We start from the raw sequence: 24,229 nt of genomic DNA, 5'->3' as shown, positions 1-24,229 counted from the left end.
GAGCTCTTCAAAGATCTTTGTTCTGAAAGATTACATAACAAGATTCCTGTTAGCATTGGTAAAACTCATATAATTAATTTTAAATATTGTGTTGATATACGTCCAAACACATATATGTGTTTCCGTTAAGTTCCATGGAAACAGGACTATCCTTTCTGTTTCAGTGCAAGCAGCTGAGTTTCTGATTCAATTAATGCATCACATTGAATGCACAGGATTTTTCCATACATCTTTCCTTAAAAACAGACTTTAGCAAAAGGTAATATGCAATAAGATACATACATTTCTTTGTAAAGTCAAGAATAAAGGTGGTGCTTTTATTACTCTTTATTTATGTATATTCATAAACTTGAACTATACAGAGTGAGTTTATATACACTGGAAGATTCCACGTCTATTTTTGCAAGCTCCCTAACTTCGTGCCTCTTGCCATTACATGCTGCAGCCTCCTCAGAAGAGGAATCCAGTTTGTGAACCAGTTTTATAGCGGGTGTGGGAAAATCCTCAAACTCACCATTGGTCACAGAATCCTGTCTCAAAGACAGAATGAAGACTGCTCCTGTAAGCTAATATGTTAACCTGTGATAGTGTCCAGTGTATATCTAGGATTTACTTTGTTCAAGTATTTCAGCCAAATCCTGCAGCCCAGTCTTAAAGGATTACTTGAGCTCAGTGTACTTGATAGCAGTGGGTCCAGGAAATATCCAGTTCTAGTAGACTCTGCATAGAAAACAAGGCGAGGTGTGGTGGGTTTTTTTTGGGTTTTTTGGGGTTTTTTTGTGTGTTTTGTTTTGTTGGGTTTTTTTTGTTGTTGTTATTTGTTTTGTTTGTGGGTTTTGGTTTTTTGTTGGTTGGTTAGGTTTTTAGTGCAATGAAGACATTTGGCTTGGATTTTTCAGTTCAGTATCATCTTGTAGAGCTGAGCCACTCTATTTAAGTTACTTATTCTTCCTACATAAATTATTATGTTTAAATTTTATGAGATACATAAAGAGAACAAAACATCGTTATAAGGTGTAGGCAAAGAAGCTAATGATTCTCATTTACCGTAGCAGTCTCCTTCAGTCCCCTGACTCTTATGATACTACAGTTACTCCTGGGACTGCAAAAGTCTATGTTTTCTGGCACAAACTGCTTTACATTTTTCTGCTCTTGTAGATTTTTTCATTTACTTGCAGGTTTACTTTTTATCGAGGAAAAAATGTGAAGAGAGTTACAGAATACATACAAGCTGATAATATTTAAAATAAAAAATGAAGTGCTTTTCGGTGAACAGCTATCCTCATTTCAAATGAAGTCTGCAATGATTAAATATTAAAATGATCAATGGTTTAAATTATTATGAAAACTTTTCAGGAGATTATTAGAAAGATTAACATTTTTAATGTTTTAATACTTCCATAGTTTATCAATCACAGGCACAGCGAAACTGTTTTCAGTTACCAAGCTGATGATCTCATATATCATCACAGTATTATGCACAACATAAACATCATGGTGTCGTTGGTAGAGGAGATGGAAGAAACACAATTTATGTTACAGCTCTTTAATAATTAGTTTTAGTCTTGAAGTATTTTTTGGCACACAGAATAAACAGGTAAGATATTTTTTGCCCTTTGGAAACAAGATAAGAAGGAAAGATAGCTCAAGGAAAACTGTGGTGTTTGCCATTTAGGAAGGAGCTCTGTTTCGTGTAATTACAAACATACGTGGTCACTGGTACTGCTACAGAAGAAGAAAAAGCACTTGTGTGTGTTTTTCCAAGTAGGACTTGCATTAATGCAGCTTTAATATCCCCAAATTATCTGTAACAGCCTATGATTCCTGATACATTTTTATTCACTAAAGTTATGTTTAAAGGTCATGGGAAAATGTCAAGGCAGCCCAGGTGCTTTTGTATCACTAGCTGCATATAGATACCCCTGTAATTCAGTGAGTTGAGTGAACACTTACTCCAGGCATTCTCAACCTGGGCAGTGCTAATCCCTTTGTTTCCCATTTTTTCTGCAATTTTTTAGCAGCAAGGCTAGAAATCAACATTAGTGATTTTTAAGTTTGATTTCACAGAATCACAGAGTGTTAGGGATTGGAAGGGACCTCGGAAGATCATCTCATCCAATCCCCCCTCCAGAGCAGGAACACCCAGATGAGGTTACACAGGAAGGCGTCCAGGTGGGTTTTGAATGTCTCCAGAGGAGGAGACTCCACAACCCTCCTGGGCAGCCTGTTCCAGTGTTCTGTCACGCTCACTGTGAAGATGTTTCTTCTCACATTTAAGTGGAACCTCCTGTGTTCCAGTTTATACCCATTGCCTCTTGTCCTATGATTGGTTGTCACCGAGAAGAGCCTGGCTCCATCCTCATGACACTCACCCTTTATGTATTTATAAACATTAATGAGGTCGCCCCTCAGTCTCCTCCAAGCTAAAGAGACGCAGCTCCCTCAGCCTTTCAATTTTTGCCTCTCTAACCACATATTGCAATGATACAACAGAGCTTTATACAATACAGTTTGTGTCCAAGGACGTTTTACAATCTTAAGTATGATAATTCATACATAGACAAAATATTGTTTATTCATATGTTGTGGTTGTTCTTAGCGTTGTCCTTCACCAAGTATGTTTTACCATCAAAACCAAGACAGAATTGGAAAGACATGGAGTGATGAAGTTGCCAACGTAAACCCAGCAGCAGGTCTAAAGAAGGAAGGGAGATGGTCAGGAGAGGAAGGGTGAAATAGAAATCTAAGAATATACATTGAACTGGTGAAGTGAATAAAGACAGACGGTTTTGACAGCAGAAACTTGCAGTGGAGAAGTCACTTATGCCAGAAAGGGCAAGTATGAGAGAGAGAAAGAGCAAAGGTTACACTAGGTTTATGTTGAGAATGGTCTTGGGAAGTTAAAATCCAGCGGGCAAACTGAGGCACACCATTTTGTGCACAAGTTTGTTGTCAGCTACTATTGAGATTATTTCTATTCTTAAGTAAGACAACAAAATAAAAGATGGGGTAACGTCACCTGGGGTTGCTTGCCTCTAGCCAGAAAGCCAACTTTATCCTCCTGTATTTCCATTGAAATAAAATAAATAATGGAACAAAATAACCTTTTATGTTATCAACTGTTTTTTATAGTGGGGAAACAGATTGGATTGGAAATGTAGTAGATTTCAAAGTTCCAATTGTTTTCTCTCCGGCTGTGCTGCATGGTGTAAATGAAGAAAAGGTTAAGTTTACCCATGATAATTCCTTCTCACATTTACATTATCAATCATCCTTTCTTTGTAGCTTTTTGTGCTTTACCTATTGTGTTTTCATTGTAAGCTTTACAGATGAAGTTCTCAATTCTACAAACTCTTATGCTCAAATTTATTCACAAATGGCTCTGACAGATGTGCTCTGGAAGCCTCAGATGCTGTGGCTGAAGATGATGCCAGCTGGTCGCCCTCTCCCCAGCCCTCACAGAGGAGCCAGCAGTGCCTGCACCTCCGTTCACTTCCCTGACCTTAACTGGTGTCATTTTGGGTGGCTTGAGCTGATGCATAGGCTGAGAATGGAGGCCTGGGGCCAGAACGTACCCCCTCTTCTTGCCCTTTCTTAGAGGCTGCTTGTCCCTGGCAGAGAGGTGATCCAACACCTGGGGTCAACATAATCTTAAAGTCTCTCAGATACCAAAATCTTGTTTATGAGACCCCCCCGTATATTAGGTTGAACATGTTTTGAACTTTCTATTTTAAATTGCCTATGTTTTCAACTTGTTACTGTACCATGTCAGTGTGGAGGCTATTTCAGTTGTTGGTTTTGCCTACTCTTAAAAGCGATCGTGCCTAAAAGCTCATATTAAAAAACACAGGTATTTCTTTCATGTAGTATGTATGCCAAAGAAATTGTCCAGAAGGTGGTTTTACTGTTGCACTCATTGTGTGTGGAGCTGATTAGGCTGCCTCCAATTAAGATTGCATCACTTACTTCACTGCTAGACCAGTTTTCTATTGCTTGCATTCTTGCCAAAAGGAAACAGTTAACCTGAAGTAGCATATTACTTGTTTTGTTTTTGTGTCTTGGCTCTCGGACTGAAAGTACACTATTTGTATAGCTAACACTTAAATTTGATTAGGTCCTTGATTTATTGTTACTCAACTAAAATTAATTTAAAAATTAGGACTGTACAATAACAATAAAGTGGATAAAGAGCTGGTGAGCTGCCAGCACTCAAGTAATGGCTGGAGGCCACTGTCGACAGATGAGAGCTTGTGGGGACTTTCCCCAGCGTTTGTGTCAGACGTGATGCTTTTCGCTGTTTTAGTCAATTGTCTGGGTGTAAACATAAAGGCAATAGTGACAAACTATGGATGGTTCAGTGATTGCTGGATGGATGCAGAAGGGATGAAGTTTAAAGCATGGCTGAGAGCATGGTAACACGAGTCTGTTAAAATGCAGTTTGCCTGCAAATGTGTCAAGGAAGAAGGGATGCTAGAGTGCAGAGTGGAAGATTTTATCTTGTAAAGCTGTGAGTGTGGGAAGGTTTGTGGTTTTTGAAGAAGCACCTGTAGCCAAAGGGAATTCAAGTGCAGGGCAGTGGCGAGAAGGGTTGGTGCAGTCTAGCAGAGGTGGGGGGAGAGATAGGAGGGTGGTTTAAATCCCTTTAATAAAACCAGTGCTAGAATGTTGTGCCTAGTTCTAAATTCTAAGAAAAATCTGAAAGCACAATGAAGGTCCTGGAAGACACAAACTTATTTCTGTTACCTTTGATAGGTGGGCTTGAGAGGAGGTTCAAGTTTGCTGTGATGTTTCTGACCACGTGTCTACCTTACCTCACCCATGTTGGACCTCAGCAAGCTCTGTTAGCTACCTGTCCCACCTGGTTGGAGCAGGGGCCCTCCTACAGACATCATGTTGGGTGTCCTAGGCAAGGCTGTACTGCATCTATGTGAATGTGTCATTTTTTCCCATTACAGAGGAGAGACCAACAGGCTAAATAGAAGATGGTATTCTGGAAAAAAAAATATTATTATAGAGGAAAAAAAAACCTGTTTGAAAAAGCTTCAAACTATTTTCATTTGAAGTGCACCAGTGGGGTTAAATAATATTAGTAACTTCTGTTAAAGTAACATCATAATAATTTAAAACAAAAGGTCCCAGTGCACTTGCTAATATCTTTTATGGCTTCAGTAAAATACATCTGAAATGATTTACAAAGCAAAGCTTCTGGATGAATTCTTCCAGTTCTACATGGGCAGAGCGCCTGTTTATCTTCATGCATGTTTATACAGACCCATGGAAATGATGATCTAAATGTGGGTACTGTACTAAAACATACCCATATATGCTGAGTAAAGAATTCAAAGCACTTGCATTCTGTCGTTTATTGCACACAAGTAATGTATATTGTATAGGCTTGATTCAATTCTGTATTCTGACCATAGAAGGACTCTATAGAATACATACTGTACCTTCAAGGGGAGGGAATGCTGTGTGTAGGAAAAAGCTCAGGGCAACGACTCTCTGACTGGACTTGTCTTTTGTCTGGTTTTGAGCCTTCAGATTTAAGCACTGTCAGTGCTGGGAATAGTGAAGAGCTGGAAAGATGTTTCCTCTGTACTCTTATGGATATAGATTTTCATTAACTCACTTCATTAAAAATCAGTATAGAAGCAACCGGAATGGCTGTAAAGCTGCATGCATGGGATAGAGTATTTCAGAAGTTAAAAGCAGAAGCAACTTAGGTTAAGTTCTTTTCAGAGTTGACCCAGCTTTGCTTAAACTTCTTAAACCTGGTTACAGGGTTGCAGAGCTTTTGGTGCAGTAGCGGCCGGACTGAGCAAAGGCAGCAGGAGCAGGACAGACTTGCAGTTTCTTGTGATGTTGTGTTGAAGCTGTTTGTGCTTATGAAGATGGTCTGAACTCATTTCACTGTATGCTTTAGCAGTTTGTTGTTGTTGTATACAGTCCACAAGGCCAGATTTCAGGCCGTATATCCCCCTCCTCCTAATAAAACTTTATGGCAGTGCTGAAGCATGCGTTCTCCATTGACTCTGGCCACGAGCACGTGCAAACCCCCTGTGTTTAGAGAGGTGCTCTCAGGAAATGAGAGCGAATGGAGTGGGTTGTCATCTGCCGTTTTATCTCAGGCTAGAGATCCTGAAGAGATGCTTCTGAGCTGATAGCTACTCATTAAATGCTCTCTTGTAGGACTCTCATAACTATTCCATTCCATTCCCAACAAATTCGAGGTTGCAGGAATATCTCGTCAGAGGTATCTTTTGGGCCAGAGAAGGCCAGCCTTTCGCACATCAGAGCCCAGGATCTTAAAAATGTGCTGTCTCCAAAAGCATCAACCCTTGAAAAAGTGTTCAATTTTATATTTCACTAATATTTTTACAGTAAAGAGAATTGCACATGTTCTGTGTGACTTGAAACATCCAAAGGAGTACTTTTCTTCAGTATGTTTGTCTCAGTTGGCGTCGTCTGTTGGCATTCTCCTGGACAATGAGCCCTGCAGCAAAAGTTCTTCCTTGTGGCACATACACGCTGTTCAGGAGTGCTGGGGGTAGGTGGGGACACAGTCTCCTCCCGTCCTGCGGTCTTACGAGGAAAGCTGTGACAAGAGCCCAAGCAGACATTTGCACAAATGGTTGCACCTGGGACCTTTGTTCACATGACTTTCTGCTATTCCAACTGATACTTTTCTGCTGGTTGCCAGTTTTCCTTTTTGCTGCCTTTTCTTCCCAGCTACACTCCACACTTGTCTTCTCTGCTTTAAAATGAGGCAACTAAACAGTTTACCATATTTTCTGATGGCTATCAAAGCTTATTTTTTTCATTCGGCACATATAAAAGTTTTAGCCTGATTTTGATCCACTCTTTTAATTCAATATTTTGTTCAAGATTGAGATTTTTGATAGTTATCAATGATATTATATTTCCTTTTTGCCCAAATAGAACATAAAGCTCCTCAAGAGATGGTATCATGGACACTATTACTTTATTCTTTATCTTAAAAATCATTGCCCTTAATGGGATCTCTAGGTAGGTTTCAGGAGAGCCAAGTCTTGAGCAATTTAGATATAATCTGCCGAGAGTGTGCTTGGCCTATTGTTTTGAACTACTTTGGAAACTACTGAGCTGATGTTATTCAAGCCGTATTAAACTCTTCACCCAATTATGGCCTAATCCTTCAAAACCAATAGAGTAGGACTTGGTTTTGAAAATGCTGCTGCTAACATCCATGGGTCTGCTCGCTAAGCCTGACTATTAAGCTCATTAGTAAGTGCTGTAGGGCTTAACTGTACGTTTGACATGTTAACACTAAGTTGTCTACTGGTTTTCACCTCAGACAATTTCAAATTAAAAAAATACAAAACATGATGTACTATGTTAAGGCTAAGGAAATGCTTGTCAGCTTTATCTTCTGATCTTTATGGGGAAGATTAACAGGTTATTCTGTTTTTAATCAGTTATTGAAAAATACAAGAAAACATATATGCCAAAACTATCAAATTAAAATTCTTTACACTTAATGTTTCTTTTGCCTGGTGACTAGAATAGATTTATTTTTTTTAAGATGAGTTGCTTTCCTGAATGCCTAATGCAGCATGTGAGACAACAAAAGTGGCATAAAACTATTTTTCTTCGTTCATAGATCAGTCTGTTTAATACTTATTGAGCAGCAGTAGTTGCAGAGAAAAGAAAAAAACAACACATTCATTCTGAATGCTGGATCGAAAGATTACCTTTTAAGTCCTTTCTAAGACCAGGTTTAGTAATGGATATAATAATTCAGTTTTGCTGACGTGTTACGATTAGGTCTATATGTACTTCAGTGTTACTTGCTGCCGTCATTTGTAGCCTGCTTTCAACTTGTGTGTGCTTGCTCAAGGTAAGAAGTGAGGCAGTCATTAGGCTATAAATGTGGTGACCAGTTTTAGCAATTATTGTGACTTGAAGTCATGTGTGATAGGATACAGTATTATACTACAGTGAAATATATAACGGAAAGTCAGACTTCCCTGCCTCCCGGCTTTGTGTCTGTATGGCTTATTTGTGGCTGTTTTATTTTGGTTTTCAGTTACTAGGTTGATCGTAAAGTGGGAAGAGACTATTTGCCGAGAGCTGCTTTTTTTCTCAAGTGATAGACAAAATTCAATGAAAATGGAGTCAAAATAGATGGGATATCAATATTAGAATTAATAGGGAAAAAATAAGCTGCAACTTAGCCTAATATACTTCAAAAACATTTTTTTTTACAAACGGGGTGGGAGGAAAGGAAAAATTCCAGCAGTTTCAAATTGTCTTGTTTTGATATATTTCTTCAAAGAAACTATTCCAATTTTTAAATAATTCACTCAGAAATTTAGTAGTTTTAGTTGTCCAAGATAATGCAAATGAAAAAACAAGGCACAGTAGAAACAATAACAATTATCAATATGGAATTACTTATTGTACTAAAATGCTTTAGTGTGTGAATAACTTCGAAAGTTACAAGATTTGTTCTCACTGAGGGTCGTATCCCATTTGCAATACTAAAAACATCATGAAACAGACTTTCTGTCCCCTGGATGGTTGTGAACTGTCATTTAGGATGGATGTGGTAAAGGGAAGTATGATTACTCCCTAAATATTTCTTATCACTTCAGGAAGGAATCAGAATTTCATTTCCATCAAAAATGAGCCTAAGCTTAAAATCTACAAATGAGGAATTAACAAGTGTGTATAAATAAAGCACCCAGGCTTATAGCAAGCAAGGACTTGTGGCAGTCCCAAGAAAGGAATAACATCTAGAAAAAATGGAATTTTTATCACTTTCCAAAATTAAAGAGAGGGGAGAGTAGAGAGGTTACTTTCTCATTTAAAGAAGGAAAGAAGCGGCTCTTCCCCTGCTGTAACACCCAGCAGGGCAAAACAAAGTTTCTGACATTTTGGAATAAAACCTTAGTGAAACCATGTGGCACTCTGTTAAATTCAAGAATTGTAACTCCATAATGTATTAGAAGTGAAGTGCTTAGGCAGACTTAGCTGATTTTGAAATTTAAGGTCTATGACCTCTAGCTTTATACCTGTTATTCAAATTATTCCCTACTTCATCGAAGGAAATGAGTGCTGAAGGGGTGTGTGGTGGGGATCAAAGAGGGAATAAAACTGCCTGGATTTAACTGAACCGCAGAATGTTCGCTGCTGCCTCTTCGGTTACCGAGATGGAGCAAATAATTATTTCTCATCGTTGCTCCTGGCTCGATGAACTTTTAACTGATGAGGAGGAGGACATGTGCTTCGTTTCTGTCGTGTGCAGGTGTTGGGGGTGGTGATGTCCTCCCTGCTTGACCCCAGAGCTCCCAGGGGGCTGCACAGCTCCTGTGGTCGCTCCCACGCCGGCCGAATCCATCCTTGGTGGATGCGCCTCTTGGCCTTGGGCTGGTCTGGGTGCCCGTTCTCTTCCCACCCTTTTTACCTCTGATTTCTACTGTAGTCCCCCGCCCCAAAACCAAGTTTAAACAGATTCTGTTATTTTGAAGAATGTTATTCTGAGATAGTGCATGCGGTGTAATTTATTGTGTAATGTTCCCTTTAGCAGAGACTACTCTTTCCTCTGGGAAATACTACACTTTGAACTGTCTGGCAAGGCAGAATTGAGCCACATGTATCCTTTTTTTCCTTTGTGAACTTCTTTAAGGATATTTTCTTGACACACCAATGCCATCATGTATTCATAAAAAAGAAGGAAAAAAAATCATCTTTGAACGTTTGGAATTTTAAATTTGTTCAGATGAAGATCTGTCTTCATATTAAAATGAATATATGTTTCAGATGGTATAGCCCTTCTTGGCTCTGAAGTGAGTAGGGAATTTGGTTCTGAAGACAAATAACAAATCCTAATAATGAAAAGTGTAAGGTGCATAGAGTTGCTACAAATAGGAATATTCTCCTGCAAAATGTCACACTGGTTTTTTTATAACAAATAAAATACCAATTGCTAAACAGATATCTTCTGTGTAAGTAATGATTTATAAGTGAGTTTTGGCCTAGGACATTTTGATTCTTTTTCACATAGAATCTCTGACAAACTGTACTCTGCTGGGAATGGAAGGAACCTTTGACATTTTTAACAGCATAACTTTGCTTAAAAAACAAACATTTTTGCGTAAGTATGAAATATTTTTAAAAAAATCTTAGGTTTTGCAATCCTTGAAATTTTCACTTTTTTCCTGTCATGAATACATTGAATGATAAGCTTTTCAACTCTTCAGATATTTAAAAACATTTTACATCTGGCAAAAATAAATAGATGTTTTGCTAGAGGAGCAAGTGCAAATATTTGGGCCCAAATATTCTCACCAAATTGTAGGTACTTAAGGTAGGTTTAGGAGTATAGCATGACAGCAAGGTTGCTGGAGGCGATTTGGATTCCTCACCATTGTGTCTCTTTCTTCATTCAGTGTACGGGGAGCAGAGGTGACCTCCTGCATAACCTGGGTGTCTCACTTACCTGCCTGAAATTAGGTGAAACTAATCTGGGTTGTTGATGAAATTTATTTTTTGTAATGTATTGCCTCAGGATTTTGAAACAGCCCGGAGAATATGTTGGGTATTCTTATGGGCTATTACTTCTAAACTATTTTTGCTAAATAAATTTGGAGCCAATTTCATGGCTTCTTTAGGTGTTGTATAACTAACAAACATCAGAGCTGCTCCTTTCCCTGGGGTGCCAAGGGGATTTACTGGAAGTAACAATGTGTGTTTTTTTCCTGCTGCTTACGTGAAGCTATGAAACAGCCTGATATATGCCAGAATAAAAGTTGTAGTTCCTAGGTGGTATTAATCTTGGAATATGGTACAGTGGGGTTTTTTGTCCTAGTGTAGAATATTAAGATTATTTTAGCAATATTTTCTCCAACTGGAGTTAAGGATACTGGTTTTTTTTATTAATTTTCCCAAATTTAACTGAATTTACATCACCTCTTCTGCTTTCAAGGTTAAGTGAGGTAAAGAAATGTTAAATTCCTTTTATTAAAACAAAATGAAATAAATCCCCAAAGAAAGTAGAGCTACATTCTGCAAGAAGCACCATGGGCAGGTACTCTTTCCTTTGAAATCATGACCTCACCCTTTGAGAGAGACTTCCCAGAGGAATGGTGAAGACTGCTGTAAGACTTATCAATAGGACCTGAACAGATTTTTTTCAATTTTTTCTTTGTTTATATGGGGTTTTTTTTAATAGTAGTAGTAAAGGCTTTTAAATTCTTTCTCTTTCCTAAAGTATGGTTAAGGTATTCAGCTGCATTATTCTTGCAATTTTGTCTGCAAGTTTCTTCCACTGCTGTACAGATAGACCTTAGTTACTTTATTCAGCAGTACACCAAAAAAAGCCAATTAAAGTAACCAACAGTAATGATTTCCAAAATACCTACATGCAGGCAGCTTCACACTTGAAATGCAGTGCTACCAGTTCTTTGGAATAATTTGATCTTCACAGAGGATCTCATGTGCTCCTTGGACTTTACTCAAGGAGGATAAAAGGCTATCTTTGTGTTCTTGCAACGTGTAAGGGTTTTAATATCCATTATTTATTAAACTGTGAACTACGGAATTGACTGTTAAAACACCAGTTGTTTCATAGACATCAGTAAGCTTTGAATCATATAAAAAATGATTTATGAGTTCAAATTATCAACCTGCATTGGATTCAAGAACAAAGCAAAAAAAAAAAAAAAAAAGAGGGATTTGTAAGTTAGTTATCAATTTGCAATTAAGGACAAGATACTTCTACATATATGCAGATATTCACTGTGCATTCACTTGCACTTTCAGTAACAGCTGAAGACCTGGCCCAGTACTTTTACATTCTGCAGTGGTTCTTTTCTATCCTGAATTTTTACTTGTTTTTCTCTCAACTGACTAGCTACATCTCAGCTAGAAAACCAGTCATTTCATTGGTTATTTTTATTTCTTTAATATGACATCTATTAATATTTAGGCAGCTTTTCATTGAAGAATGCAGACATACTATCAAATATCACCTCTGAGAAAGTTTGCATACATGCATATATGTAGGTCTTTGAGTGTTCACTGGTTCACACTTTTATCCTTACCACTGTTTTAAATTATTTGTATTGCACCATAAATGCACAAAGTACAATCTTTTGCTGTATAGTCCCTGTACATATTTTTATTAGTATTTCTAAAGTCCTTCATGGTATGTTTCTGTTTCATTAAAGCAATTGCTTTAATTTTTTTTTTGGTTGATACAAGCCATGTATGCATCAAGAATAGTGAGTGGGAATATAAATACTTCTGTGGCCAGACTTTGAATGGACATTCAGAACTGTTTTTCTCTCACAAAATGCTATTGACAGTTGGAGGTGTTAACAGGCAATTTATAGTGTGTATTAATTATTATCGATCACTGCTTATGAATAAAAGAGGAGGAAAAGAAAAACAATGCCTTCTTCTGAAGGTGTAAGCCTTCAAAGGTGAATTACTAGAAGGGAAGAGAAAGAGGGTGAAACAACAGTGAAGGGTACCACAAAGACTTCTTTTGACCTTGTAGTATCTCTGGAGTAGCAATAAATGTAAAAATCATTCCATTGGGCCTTGCTTCACTTCATTTTCTTGAAACTATCTTTTGTAAAAGCTTGAAAGTTGAAGAGGGCTCGCTTTGCCTTTGAATCAGCTCTAAGTAGTCTTGAAGCATTTTAGTAGCCTGTAAAAAGAGCAGTGATGACCTCCTTTATGTGTTTTTTTAGTGGTTCTGTGGTCATTAACATTCCAGGGACCCGAAGGCAGGACGGGTTGCAGGCAACACCTTGCACTGCCCGTCCCTTCGGTTCCGCGAGGACACGGAGGAAGGACCAGAACCTCATCTGGCTGATGTCGGGGGCCATGGAGCTGCCAGAGGCAGCTGGGAAGGACTCAAGTGCAAATTTAATTTACTGTAAAGGTGACCGATTGTAGAATGACCACTGCTATCTGAAATGGGGAAAAGGCACTTTTCAAATCATTTTTGTGACTCATAAAGGTTCCAGGCTCTTCCTTTGTGGAAATCTGATCAGAAAGTTACATTGGAAACCACTCCTACAGCCAGGTTCATAAATAATAAATATTATCTCTTATTAATCCATATTTTAGTTTAACTCTGGCTCATGGCAAGTTGCTTCCTCAGGGAATGCAGGATTCTTTACAAGAGAAGGTGATGAGCCGCAGTCCCCGAGGAATTAAATTGTGAAAACAATCTTGGTTTCGTACATGCTAATATAGATCTGTTATTCCCTTTCCACATCTATCACAACACATTTTAAATTGTGGCTGATCTTTTATGCAAATAGCTGTCTTATTAGACATTGCGGCTGTATGCGCTAATGTCTCCATGGGTTTCTCGGGCGTTTGCTATCTAACCATCAAAGCGGTGGAAATGAATGATGATTACCGCATCCCTTTGAAGAACAAAGAGGAGTCGAGGTTCTAGATGCGGGAGTCAGTGACACCAAGCCACGTGGGCAAATGCGAGAGTCTCTGCGGCTTGGATCAAGTCGGGAAATAATTTTTGCCTGTGTTTTCTTCTTGTGTTTTATTGGCACTGCTAGGACCGCAAACATCTTTCACAGCTGATGTTTTGTTACAAAACATTAGTAGGCTATTGAAATTGCAAAAGGCAAGTCAAAACAGTCTCTTAACAGTGGCATAAAAAAGCCAAGAACTAGTTTTGCCGTGTAAAATGTATCTGTTATCTCTTCAACTGTTTGAAAGCTCAGATGTTACTTTTATTTTCCACTCTTGGTATTAGATTGTGAACGTTGTGTGAGAAATCTAACTCAGTTGAGAAAATAGCTGGAAAGCATAACAGAAGGCTAAAAACCAACCAACCAAACTGGATTACAATTCACTACTTACGTGTTTTGCGTAAAATGGAAGTATTCTCTGAAGTAAAACAAAATAAAACACTGTAATTGAATTTTCTGTTCAGAATAAAAAAGACTGGTATTTTTTATACCATATTACTACTCCTGAATACCTTTTTAAAAGTTGGCTAATTTTGGAGAATCAAAGTTCATTTTATGCCATGTCCCGCACTTTAAATTAAGGAGCTTGGTTCCATCTGTGTTTTTTCCAGTTTTGTTACCTGGCATTAAATGCCAATAATTCTTATGGAATAAATAAAAAAAAAAAAAACAACTTTGTGAGTTTTAAATGCATGAATCACTGCTGGCATGATTCCTGCAGCTATACTTTGAACCATGTTATGAAGGAAATAATGGTGGACGTTTAAGGTTGTGATGGCCATTCAGCAGTGCCTTGGGCATGTTTTTGTGCCCATGGTTTGGCATCATGGTGCCTTCAAGGCTGCGCTTCCCAGAGAGTGCACCTTGCCAGAGCGGGGGGAGAACAGAAGAGTGAAACTCTTGCAGATGCTCCAAGGCTGTACATGCACCATCTCTAGAGGATTCATGGCTACCCAGGATGTTTCGGCCAAACTTTGCCCGTGGCTCTGTGCTCACCAGGGCTGGCTAGGAAAAGACAAGTGTTGGTTGTTGTGAGTCTTCTGTGCTCCAACGGTAAATCTGACACTTGTGGAAGAGGTCAGTCCTCTTGGGACCGCAGGGGTAGATGCTGGGATGCCGGTGTCATAAAGATGGTCAAATGATGGGGCTTATCATCGCTGCGATGAGTGATGTCTTCAGCCCAGCCAAAATGGTTGAAAACCAGTGTTTTGAGCAACGAGTGTGACTATAAAAGCCAGGTATTTTTTGAGTATGGAAAAAAAGGTGAAATGAGTGTATTTGTAAAGTCTTACTGCATCTTTTGAGTGACAGCCCTGCAAAGGGATGAATATGAGACCGTAAGGTTTTGCATGTTAAATGGGTATATTGGGAGTTGCCTAAAATACTACTCAGATGATGCTTGTTCAGTTACATGGATGCTGTGGCAGCACCAAAGTACCAAAAGAGCACCTTTGGATGAATGATGGTACAGTTCTCTGTGCAATCTGTGTCACCTGCCTGTGCTGGGCAACATGAGGAGCCCGTCCAAGGGTCAGGATGGCTGTTACCTGAATGCGCTGAATGGGATTTAAACTCTCAGTACTGAGAGATGTAAAATGGCCGCAGCCCCAGCTCTCGCCATTATTCTCCACGTTTTTTCATTTGCAGATCTCTAGAGCCCACGGCAGGAAGGTAGGAGAGATTGGGGTTGCTGTGGTTTAGGGATCTTGTTCCTCTCTTTTGCTCGGGTTGGCTGGAGGGCTGTGTCTGCAGGGGGGTTTCCTGGGCAATTACACCTGTGGGTGCAGACATGCCCCATCCTGCCTCAGGCTCCCGGGCACCATGTAAATGTGTTTGCCAACAATACAAGCAGCTCACAATACTACATTCGCTCCCTGGTTTACTAAAGAAAAAAAAAATATAGGAAAGTAACTCAGTAGTAGCAAATGCTGAATTACAGTGCATCAGTTTAATTTCTTTTTTCTGTAGTGTTAATAGCCCATGCAATGGGGAAAAAGGTATGTTTAGAATTTATCTAATAGTCTTCAGGATAGTGATAATTAACTCCAGTGACTCATTGTACTCTGGGAAGGCTGATGCTTTGTGTATAATCATGTAAATGTTGCTTGTTACAGTTTTTTTTCTGATGTTAGAAGTCATTGATTTCCTTAGTAAATTATTTAGGAATAATGCAATTTTTTTTTCTGATACTGACAGTGATTTTTGGATTGAAAACAATGGGTAGAAAAGATGCCTCTACAGCAAGGACTCCTGTTGACCAATACAGGAAACAAATAGGTAAGAGATCTGAAGAAAAGTTTGTGTGCTTAACAAAAAATCTCTGGTTTTTTGAAGCCAGACCAGCTTGTTTAACAAAATGTATTCTTCTTCTTCAAAAAGTTCATGTTTCTTGTGAGTGGTATAAAATAATGCATGCTCTAGGAAAACATTTTTCGTATACTGTTGACTAGTTCATTCAGCGAAACTTTTTATGCAGCCAGGGTTTCAAATAACTTGAAACGAGTCCACGTGCTGTGTTTGGAAATGCTAGTGAAATACTGCAGTGCTACATGATGTTTCTAAATGTTTGAACTTTCCTGATTTTCCTCTTTGTTTCCAGTGTAAAATATGAGCATTTCTGACAAAATACTGTTCCAACTTTGTAAGAATTTTTGATACACTGAATGAGACAGACCTTTACATTGTATAATGACATTCATTCTCACATTAATGGAATTCTTTAAACATTTTAATACTTTTTTCTATTTTTTTTCTGTTCTTACCATTGTAAATGTAGGTGATTTGTTTACAAGGTAGGCACACACACATACATGAACACACACACATACGTGAACACACACACATACACAGGTATGTACATCACAGACACAGATGCCTATTTATTTGCTTAAATGCAAAGGTATTATTTTTGGAATCCATATATCAGGATTCTGTCTATGTGTTAAATAGTGTTATAAAACAGACACAATATTTTAAATGTACGTATATAAAATGAAGTACCTTAATCTATTATCAGTTATTTAAGTAAATGACTTTGTTTTACAGTTGCTAAGCACCCACATCTGTGTTTAAATATGCAGAAAAATGGCAAGCGTCTGGGAAAAAAAGGCTGTTTATGATGTACATTCTCATGGTTAAAGAGCTAGGATAGTGAACGATCTTATTTTTATCATCTCTTAATTTTTTTAGTGCTGCCTTACTATTTTAACATAAGTGTTTTAATGGTCTTTCCTGCATTTAAAGTTGAAATAAGGGGTTATTTTATATTTTGTTTGTTTTAGATACCCATGGAATGCTCTATATTTCATAGTCCTGGGCAGTTTGCGTGACTGGCTTCCTTGGTTAATTCTCTGACATACTTAGAAACGTGGCTGAAAACCACTGAGTACCTTTATGGATGGGAAGCAGATATACTGGGAAAATGTTTAAATAGGTGGGCTCTCTGCTTTTGTGTGATTTAGGTTTTATGTAGAAAACCTTGCGAGGAAACTGGTACCCAGCAGAAGATGGCACCACAAATATTTCACCCAAAGGGGTTTGATAAGAAGTGGGAGGCCTGCAGCTCATCTTTGGGACAGCTCGTCCCATGTAACTGGGTGTTCGGAAAGAGGATGATTAAATCAGAATCAGCTTTCCGACATTTTCTCTGCATGTTTTTCATTATGGTCACTTCTTTTTCAGCCGCTTCTTTTAGGGTTGCTTTTCTTCCCTTTGTGAACACCTTCAGGTGACGACAGTTGGAGTCATTTTTTAAGGTCTTCCACAGGGTGAAAGAGAACGGTGATCTCCATCAGGATCCCCGCAGAGCAGGCTGGGCTGCTGGAGGACCAGGGAGGTGTAAAGCTGCATCTGAGACTCACAAAATTACCTCCTGCTTTTCCGTAACTTGGGGTCCTTCTTGCGCATTATCGCTGTGCGGCACCGTGGTTGGATGTCTCACACTTGCGAGATGCCAGGACTGATCAGCTGTGATTGAGCAGGGGAGAGGACACTGTGCTGTAGCAAGGTGTCAAGAAGATTTGTATCGGGGCCCAGCACTCGGAGGGATCCTGTTATATAGCTGCTGCTCTGGTTTTAGGCTATCATGTTGTCTAAACAATTTGGCACCTTCCCTGTTTGTTATATGATGCGGTACTGTGATCCGTTGGGTACTGCAAAATACAGTGTCTGGGTTTGTAATAAGCTCATTTTCCGTCGATGTGGCGCATTGATCTTAACTTGGCAAAAGCAAGTGTTAAAAATTATCATAGGGAAGACTATCACACCTGCAGGCAAATAAACTGCATAACTTAGGAGGTGTTTCTGTGACTCTAGTATTCCTTAGAGGACAGAGAGCAAGAACTAAAATAGACTGTCCACTGCCTTTTACTCTGATTATGGTTGTTCTAGCTCCCACGCTGGTCATTCACTGGTATAGCCATAGAGTTTGCCAATGGAAATTAGTTCTCTGATCTCACCAGTCAACTTAATGAATGTGAGAGAAGGGAGCTCAAAATTTATGGATATATGGTTTTACACCTCAATGTTGCAGGTGTGTTTGAGTTTTAGGTATAAGCATTTTGGTCTAACTTTAAGCCTGGTAGCTGAGCTTAGTGAAGCTATCCCTCTAGTGTCATTATGCCTTTAGGTGTATTATAGGACAAAAAGGTGTATTATTGACAAATATTGTCCAATAAAGAACTTTTGTTGCCATAATGAATCTGGAAATCTTTCAACTTTTTTGCCATTACTTCTTGATTTTTTTCTTCTTATATAGTTTTGTGTGAGTGATGATAATTCATCCTGTTTATCACAGAATCACAGAATGGCTGAGACTGGCAGGGACCTCTGAAGGTCATCTGGGCCAACACCCTGCTCAAGCAGGGCCACCTAGAGCCAGTTGCCCAGGACCATGTCCAGATGGCTTTTCAATATCTCCAAGGAGAGGAACTTCACAACCTCCCTGAACAACCTGTTCCTGTGTTTGACCACCCTCCAAGTAAAAATTTTTCTCCTATGTTTCAGGGTGTGCCCATTGCCTGTGGTCCTATCACTGGGCAACACTAAGACCTGTCTCTGCCCTCTTTGCACCCTCCTTTCAGATATTTATGCACAATGATGAGGTCTTCCCTGAGCCTTCTCTTCTGGGTATACAATCCCAGGTCTCTCAGCCCTTCCTCATAGGAGAGAGGCTCCAGATCCTTAATTTTAACTCCTCTTCATCGAATTCTTCATGATTTGATTTCATTCAGGTATTTATTGGAAATTATATGGGAAGACTTTCCATTTTTTCTTAAAATGTGTTCATTGAGTAAGCCCTAGATCTGGCAACTTAGGTACTTTTGCAAGGAGTACTTTTAGGTACTTTGTACTTAGGTACTTTTGCTTTAGTGTGAGGCCGTGTAGTAGAAGACCCTCCAGAATACGGAATGCCATCACCCTCCAGGACTGTGTAGCTTATGGGAGGGTCATTCTTGTTTGTAGGAGAACAGAGACAGAGGGCTCATCCATTTTGGAGAGGGATGTTTGATCACTCTTTCCCAGATAGGTTATATCTAGAAACAGTGGGCAAAGGGAGGCTGCATGGGGCCTGTCTTTAAAAACTTAATTTATCAAACCCATTTAAAGTTCTAAGTCCATACTTGGAGTGATTGCTGTCCTTCCTTTCCATGTATTCAGTATCTGTGGATTCTTGAAAATCTTACGGTGGATGCTGGCTGAATAGCTATCTCTTGCTGACTAAGGGTGTGGCGTTATTTTTTAGCTCATGATTTAATATTTTCTAGCTTTGCTGGATACAAGGTAACCAGATTGAAACTTTTTTAATACCTTTTTTTTGGATTGAAAATGGCAGTCTTCAAGGAACAACATGTCACAAAGTCGTATCAACTTCAACACAGTTTTCAGTTAGATGTTTAGTTGAGTAATTTGATATAAAAGCAGATTTTTAATTTCATTTTGTTCCAAGCTTTCTGTTTTGTTCTGAGTTTCCATACGGCACGCCACATGTTTGCCCTGTGCCACGGTTCAAGTTCACGTTGATCACTTCAGTTCAGCCGTTTGCCTTTTTCTCTCCTCCGCGAGCTCAGGATTGCTCGTGCCTTGTTTGCTGCTCTGCCATTAGCAGTTGCTGTTTGCTTGAGATGCGTTTTCAGAGGATTCCCCAGGCATAGAGACTGATAATGCTCTTCTCTGTCAGCTGGCTTTCAGCCATCTCTCCTGCCACCAGCCAAAATTTGTCTGGAGTGCCTCTCGTTCAGCAAGTGCTCCGGTATCCGACAGCGGCACTGCCTTTTCTGCGAGCAGCGGAGGCAGCCTTGTCGTTATCAGACCAAACTGGCACTGGCTTCATGAAGACTGTCCCCAGGTGGGACAGAGAACAACAACAGCAACCTTCTCAAACTGGCTTGGACTGTGCCAGGAGGAAGGAGGATGCTGAAGAGGGAATCTCTCCTGGTTTGGTTCCCCGTGAGCAGCTGAGGCTCTGGAGTGGCCATGAGGAAAAGTAATTTTAGCGCTTTTTATTCATCTCTCTCAAGTACCCAAACATCTACCTGTAGCACAGTAGGAAACGGGGCAGCTCTCCTGCACAGCATTTCCTTCTCACTGCTGCTGTTTGTGCTGCTGTGTGTAATTTGCTGGGAGCGGAGGAAAGGTGTGAGGCAGTATGCATCTTTCTACATTTATGCAGCTTTGCTCCACAAATGCTGTGAAAATAGCAACAGGTTTTGCACCATATTTGCTTTGTTTACTGTTATGTGTGCTTTAAGTTCCCAGAACAATTCCACATGTATATTTTCCATCCTTCTTCATCTGGTGTGTCGCTTGCTCGGCACGGAAGCCACAGGATTTGTGGGTAGTGTTCATGACTCGTGTGATTGCGGGATCCTAAGCAGGCATACTGAGAGGATTATAGCATAACTAAAACCTGGTCTACAAATCAGGAATAGACATACTTTTGGCTCTCATTACTATTGTGTTGCTGTAGCATAATTTTTCATGAGGAGAGGTTGTTTGCCAATCATTCAACCTCCAATTTGTAGACTCAAAGGTCTGCTTATTGTCTGCTCTCTATCTTCTGACTTGCCAGCATGATCCTTGAGGGGCTGGAGCTTATAAAGGCGCAGCCCAGGGCATGTCTGGAGTAAACAAGGCTCCTCACATCCCCCGGGAAGGAGTAAAAGTTATGAATGAAAATAAATTATCTTTTCATTTTGGAAAGCACAAGGTGCTAGGCTGAGCACAATGGCTCGGTGATGGAGGTGGTGCTCACTGGCGTAGCATGTACAGAGTGCTGAGATGGTGAAGGGGACTGGGTGGGAGTCCGGAGACCCCAGCTGCAGCAGCGCAGGAGAGGAGAGAGAACTGCCCACCTGAACTAACAGATAAAATTCTATGAATAAAGTTGCCCCTTGTTTTAAAACTCTTTGATGTGAGGAGCTGACGACGCATTCAGAAGAAAGGCACCTCATCCTAGTGCCAAGGGTTATGGTCCGGCTGTAGCCCCGATGAGGTGGATACGAGCTTGTCCCAGTGTGAGTGTGGTGGGCAGAGCTGGGGTCTGCGGCCTGCCGGCCTCCTGCACAGAGCAGCTCAGCTGTCAGCTGGGGGATCGCCAAGGGAAGCAGTGCCAGGCTACCAAAACAGGGCTCGTTTGTGGTAATACGGTCACACTGACAATATGAAGGAATAGACCTTGGCGAGATGGATGGATGGATGGATGGGAACTAGCGGCAGCAAGAACGTCTCAGGGTTCCCACCTCCAGCTACCAGCTCAGTTGTGAGCATGGACCTGTTGCCTCCTTGTCTCCAGAGGGAAGCCCTTCTTGTGGCAGATTGCCATCTCCACTTGCCTTACTGCTCAAATAAATGTCTTTACTCTCTACCACCTCACCTTTTCTTCCATTCGCCATTATCGTTCACCTTCACTGTTGTTTTACAGAGTTAAGGTCCCTCTGCCTTCCTTATCCTGAGTAGTGCTATTGCATACTCAAATCAAACTGGCTGCTAACAGTCTTCCTTTTCCTCTCAAAAAAGGAAAAGTGTTACATTTTGAGACTTCATTCTGAAATGTATTACATACTTCAAAGTGAAATGTGATTGTTTTGTTTTGGATCAGGAAATGTTTGTTATCAGCATCAAAATTTTAGATTTCGTTTCTGAAACAACAGTAAGAGCAAAAAAAATGTTTGAACTAAATTTGTGCTGAAAATTTCAAAATCACACCATTTGTCACAAAAGAGGAATTCCTGTATCTTTTGTCTGTTGAGAAAAGGCACAAGACCAGAAGGCAGCATTTACATTGAGATCTCTCTTTGCTGTCACAAGCAAATATGTAGCAGGATTGATGTCAATGGAAAGAAAATTCTCCAACCTATTTTTATAATTAGTCATCTTTTTTTCCCTATATTTGTTGTTAGTCACCTATTAATTGGGGGAGAGGTAGAGAAAGGAAAACTACAGAAACAAATACGTGCTATTCTGAGTTGAGACAAAAAGGGGAGAGACCCCTGCTACTATTTATTTAGAGTGTGAAAACAACCCAAGAAATAGGCAGTTCCAGTGCACAGGGTGCCCTTTTTTTTGCGTGTGGAACCCTTGATTTTTTTTACTCTCTTGACTTTTTCTAATAAAAATGTACTATTAAGCACATAATAAAGACAAGTAGGAAAAAAACCCCTCTTTTTGCTATTATGTGTGACTGTTGGCAAGTTTTGGAATCTTTTCCTCTGCTAAGTTTCATACATCACAGTGAAATGCCACGGATACCACGTGTAGTCCCTTTCCTTTTGTTTGGGAGGAGGTTTTATGAAGAATGAATTTCTTTGTCACAAAAATTGAACTAGATCTTTTGGTCAGTGATCGCTGTTTTGATTTAAGTTTTATGCCAGTGGCATCACTTCTTGGAAACTAAAGTAGGAGCAGCTGAGGAAAACACTGCTGTGAAGTGAAGCCCAGCCTGGCTATACTAATTTATTCCACATTTTGTGATGATTGGGATGTTTTAAAATATGTTCTGTGAAGGCTGATGATGGATTTTAAGCACATAGAGTATGTGATCACTTATTTTTTAAAGTCCAAAGCAGTAGAGCTATATTTTATTGCCTTGGCTTAGAGCATAAAAGGTGATGGTAGGTCTGGATATGTACTTGTGTTTGTGTGGATATTATTGAGTTTTGGTTTGCCGGGCAGATGCAGCCCCAGCCTGAGTAGGGACAGGGTTCTGTGGGGGCAGGTCCACACCCTGCGCAGAGATGCTATGGGGGAAGGTGCTATATCTCGCCCTTGGCTCCCATCCCTGCTCCACAGCGAAAGCCTCGTGTTTCTTTGAACTTGTTTGATTATACTACTCTTACTATACATTTATACTACACTTGTATAGTACTTTTATACAGATGGAGGCTCATAGTCTACTCTTATTTTAATCTCATCAACAATATCACCATTTCACCTACTGGAGTTGCTATAAATTTTTTTATGGGTGTAAATGAGAGTGAAATTTGACACACTGTTTCCAATCGCTGAACTGTGTTTCGGCATGGTGTTATTTCAAGCATTTGCAATTCCTGTAAGCCCTGTCTACAGGGCTCTTGCAATATACATATTTGCGTTCATACTTACTCTCATCTTCTGATCTGTTCTTCAATGGATTCATTTCTGCAGTCAAAAATGTCAGCCTAAAACAGCCTCTTTGCATCCCCTCCAAAATACATAAAAATTTCACTATAGACACATAAGCATATATGTATTTCATTCAGATGCAGAGCAGTTTAACATTTTTAGAAATTCTTTCACCAGGCTTCGAAAATCTTGGTTCATATGTGTGAAGGGTGGACTTCACATTGAGATACAAGTACTATGAATCTGTAATTCTAACTTTAGACACCCATTTCTAAAATTCTCAGACATAATTTTTCTATGTATATGGTCTTCATATATATGCATTCTCTGCATATGGTGCATGTGCTTATATTTGTAGGTAACATTATGTCAATATAAATGCAGGGAGAGTTGGGCAGTGAACTATAAATCTCTTTTCCTCTTATTTCATCATAAGGCAGCAGTGCAGAAGGTGTGAGAATGAAAAGCCCAGTGCACATGCATCTACCAAGATATGCACAGTTGTAACTGCATTTCTTCAGTTACAATGCTATGAAATATAGTGCCTTTTTTTTTTCAGCAGTTTTGTCCAGCCATTGTCCCGCCATGGCGGGTAGCAGTTTGTGAAACCTCCTCTGCCCCTCGACTCTCTGGACTGGCAGAAATGAAGGCAGCAAGGAGCCTGACAAGCATTGCAGGGGGCACTGGTCTAAGAAGAAAGACACAGAGTCCCCTTGTATCAATTCAAGAGGTTTTACTGAAGGGACTTTTGTATTTCATGCTTCAGGATGTGACCATGTGAATTATGTAGTTCAGCAGGTATTGCACCTATTTATGGCCTTAAAAAATATGTTGGATATCTGTGTTCAGGGTAAGCACGACCACAGAACGGTCATCTGGCTTTTGTAATGAATTTCTTCACATTGGTGATTGCTATCATGCAGTCCATTAATTGCACGTTGTCAGGGATTTCTGTAACTGGTTTGTATTAAAAATATTTTTTTCAGTGGAAGCTTTTGCTTCTATTATGCCTTATTTTGGAAGAAACTTAGGAACTGGCTACATTGTGGTTTTCAGGGTCTTGAACTATTTATGGGATTGTCTGCTAGGCTCTATGTATTACTTGCAGGCTTGAAGTGTTGGATGGGAAATGAAGTAAC

General features: G+C 39.6%; 1 protein-coding gene across 1 annotated transcript in view; it reads left to right on the top strand.

The window, feature by feature from the left end:
• Positions 1 to 24,229, top strand: part of TRIQK (triple QxxK/R motif containing) — a 64,047-nt gene that overhangs the window by 2,120 nt on the left and 37,698 nt on the right. The window contains exon 2 of the mRNA XM_065628731.1: positions 15,687 to 15,767. Within this exon, the coding sequence (XP_065484803.1) occupies positions 15,707 to 15,767 (61 nt within the window). The 5' untranslated portion in view covers positions 15,687 to 15,706. The remainder of the gene's footprint in view (positions 1 to 15,686; positions 15,768 to 24,229) is intronic.

The sequence above is a fragment of the Caloenas nicobarica genome, chromosome 2 (assembly GCF_036013445.1).
Source record: "Caloenas nicobarica isolate bCalNic1 chromosome 2, bCalNic1.hap1, whole genome shotgun sequence".
Lineage (NCBI taxonomy): Eukaryota > Metazoa > Chordata > Aves > Columbiformes > Columbidae > Caloenas > Caloenas nicobarica.
This window is presented reverse-complemented; position numbering and strand designations above follow the sequence as displayed.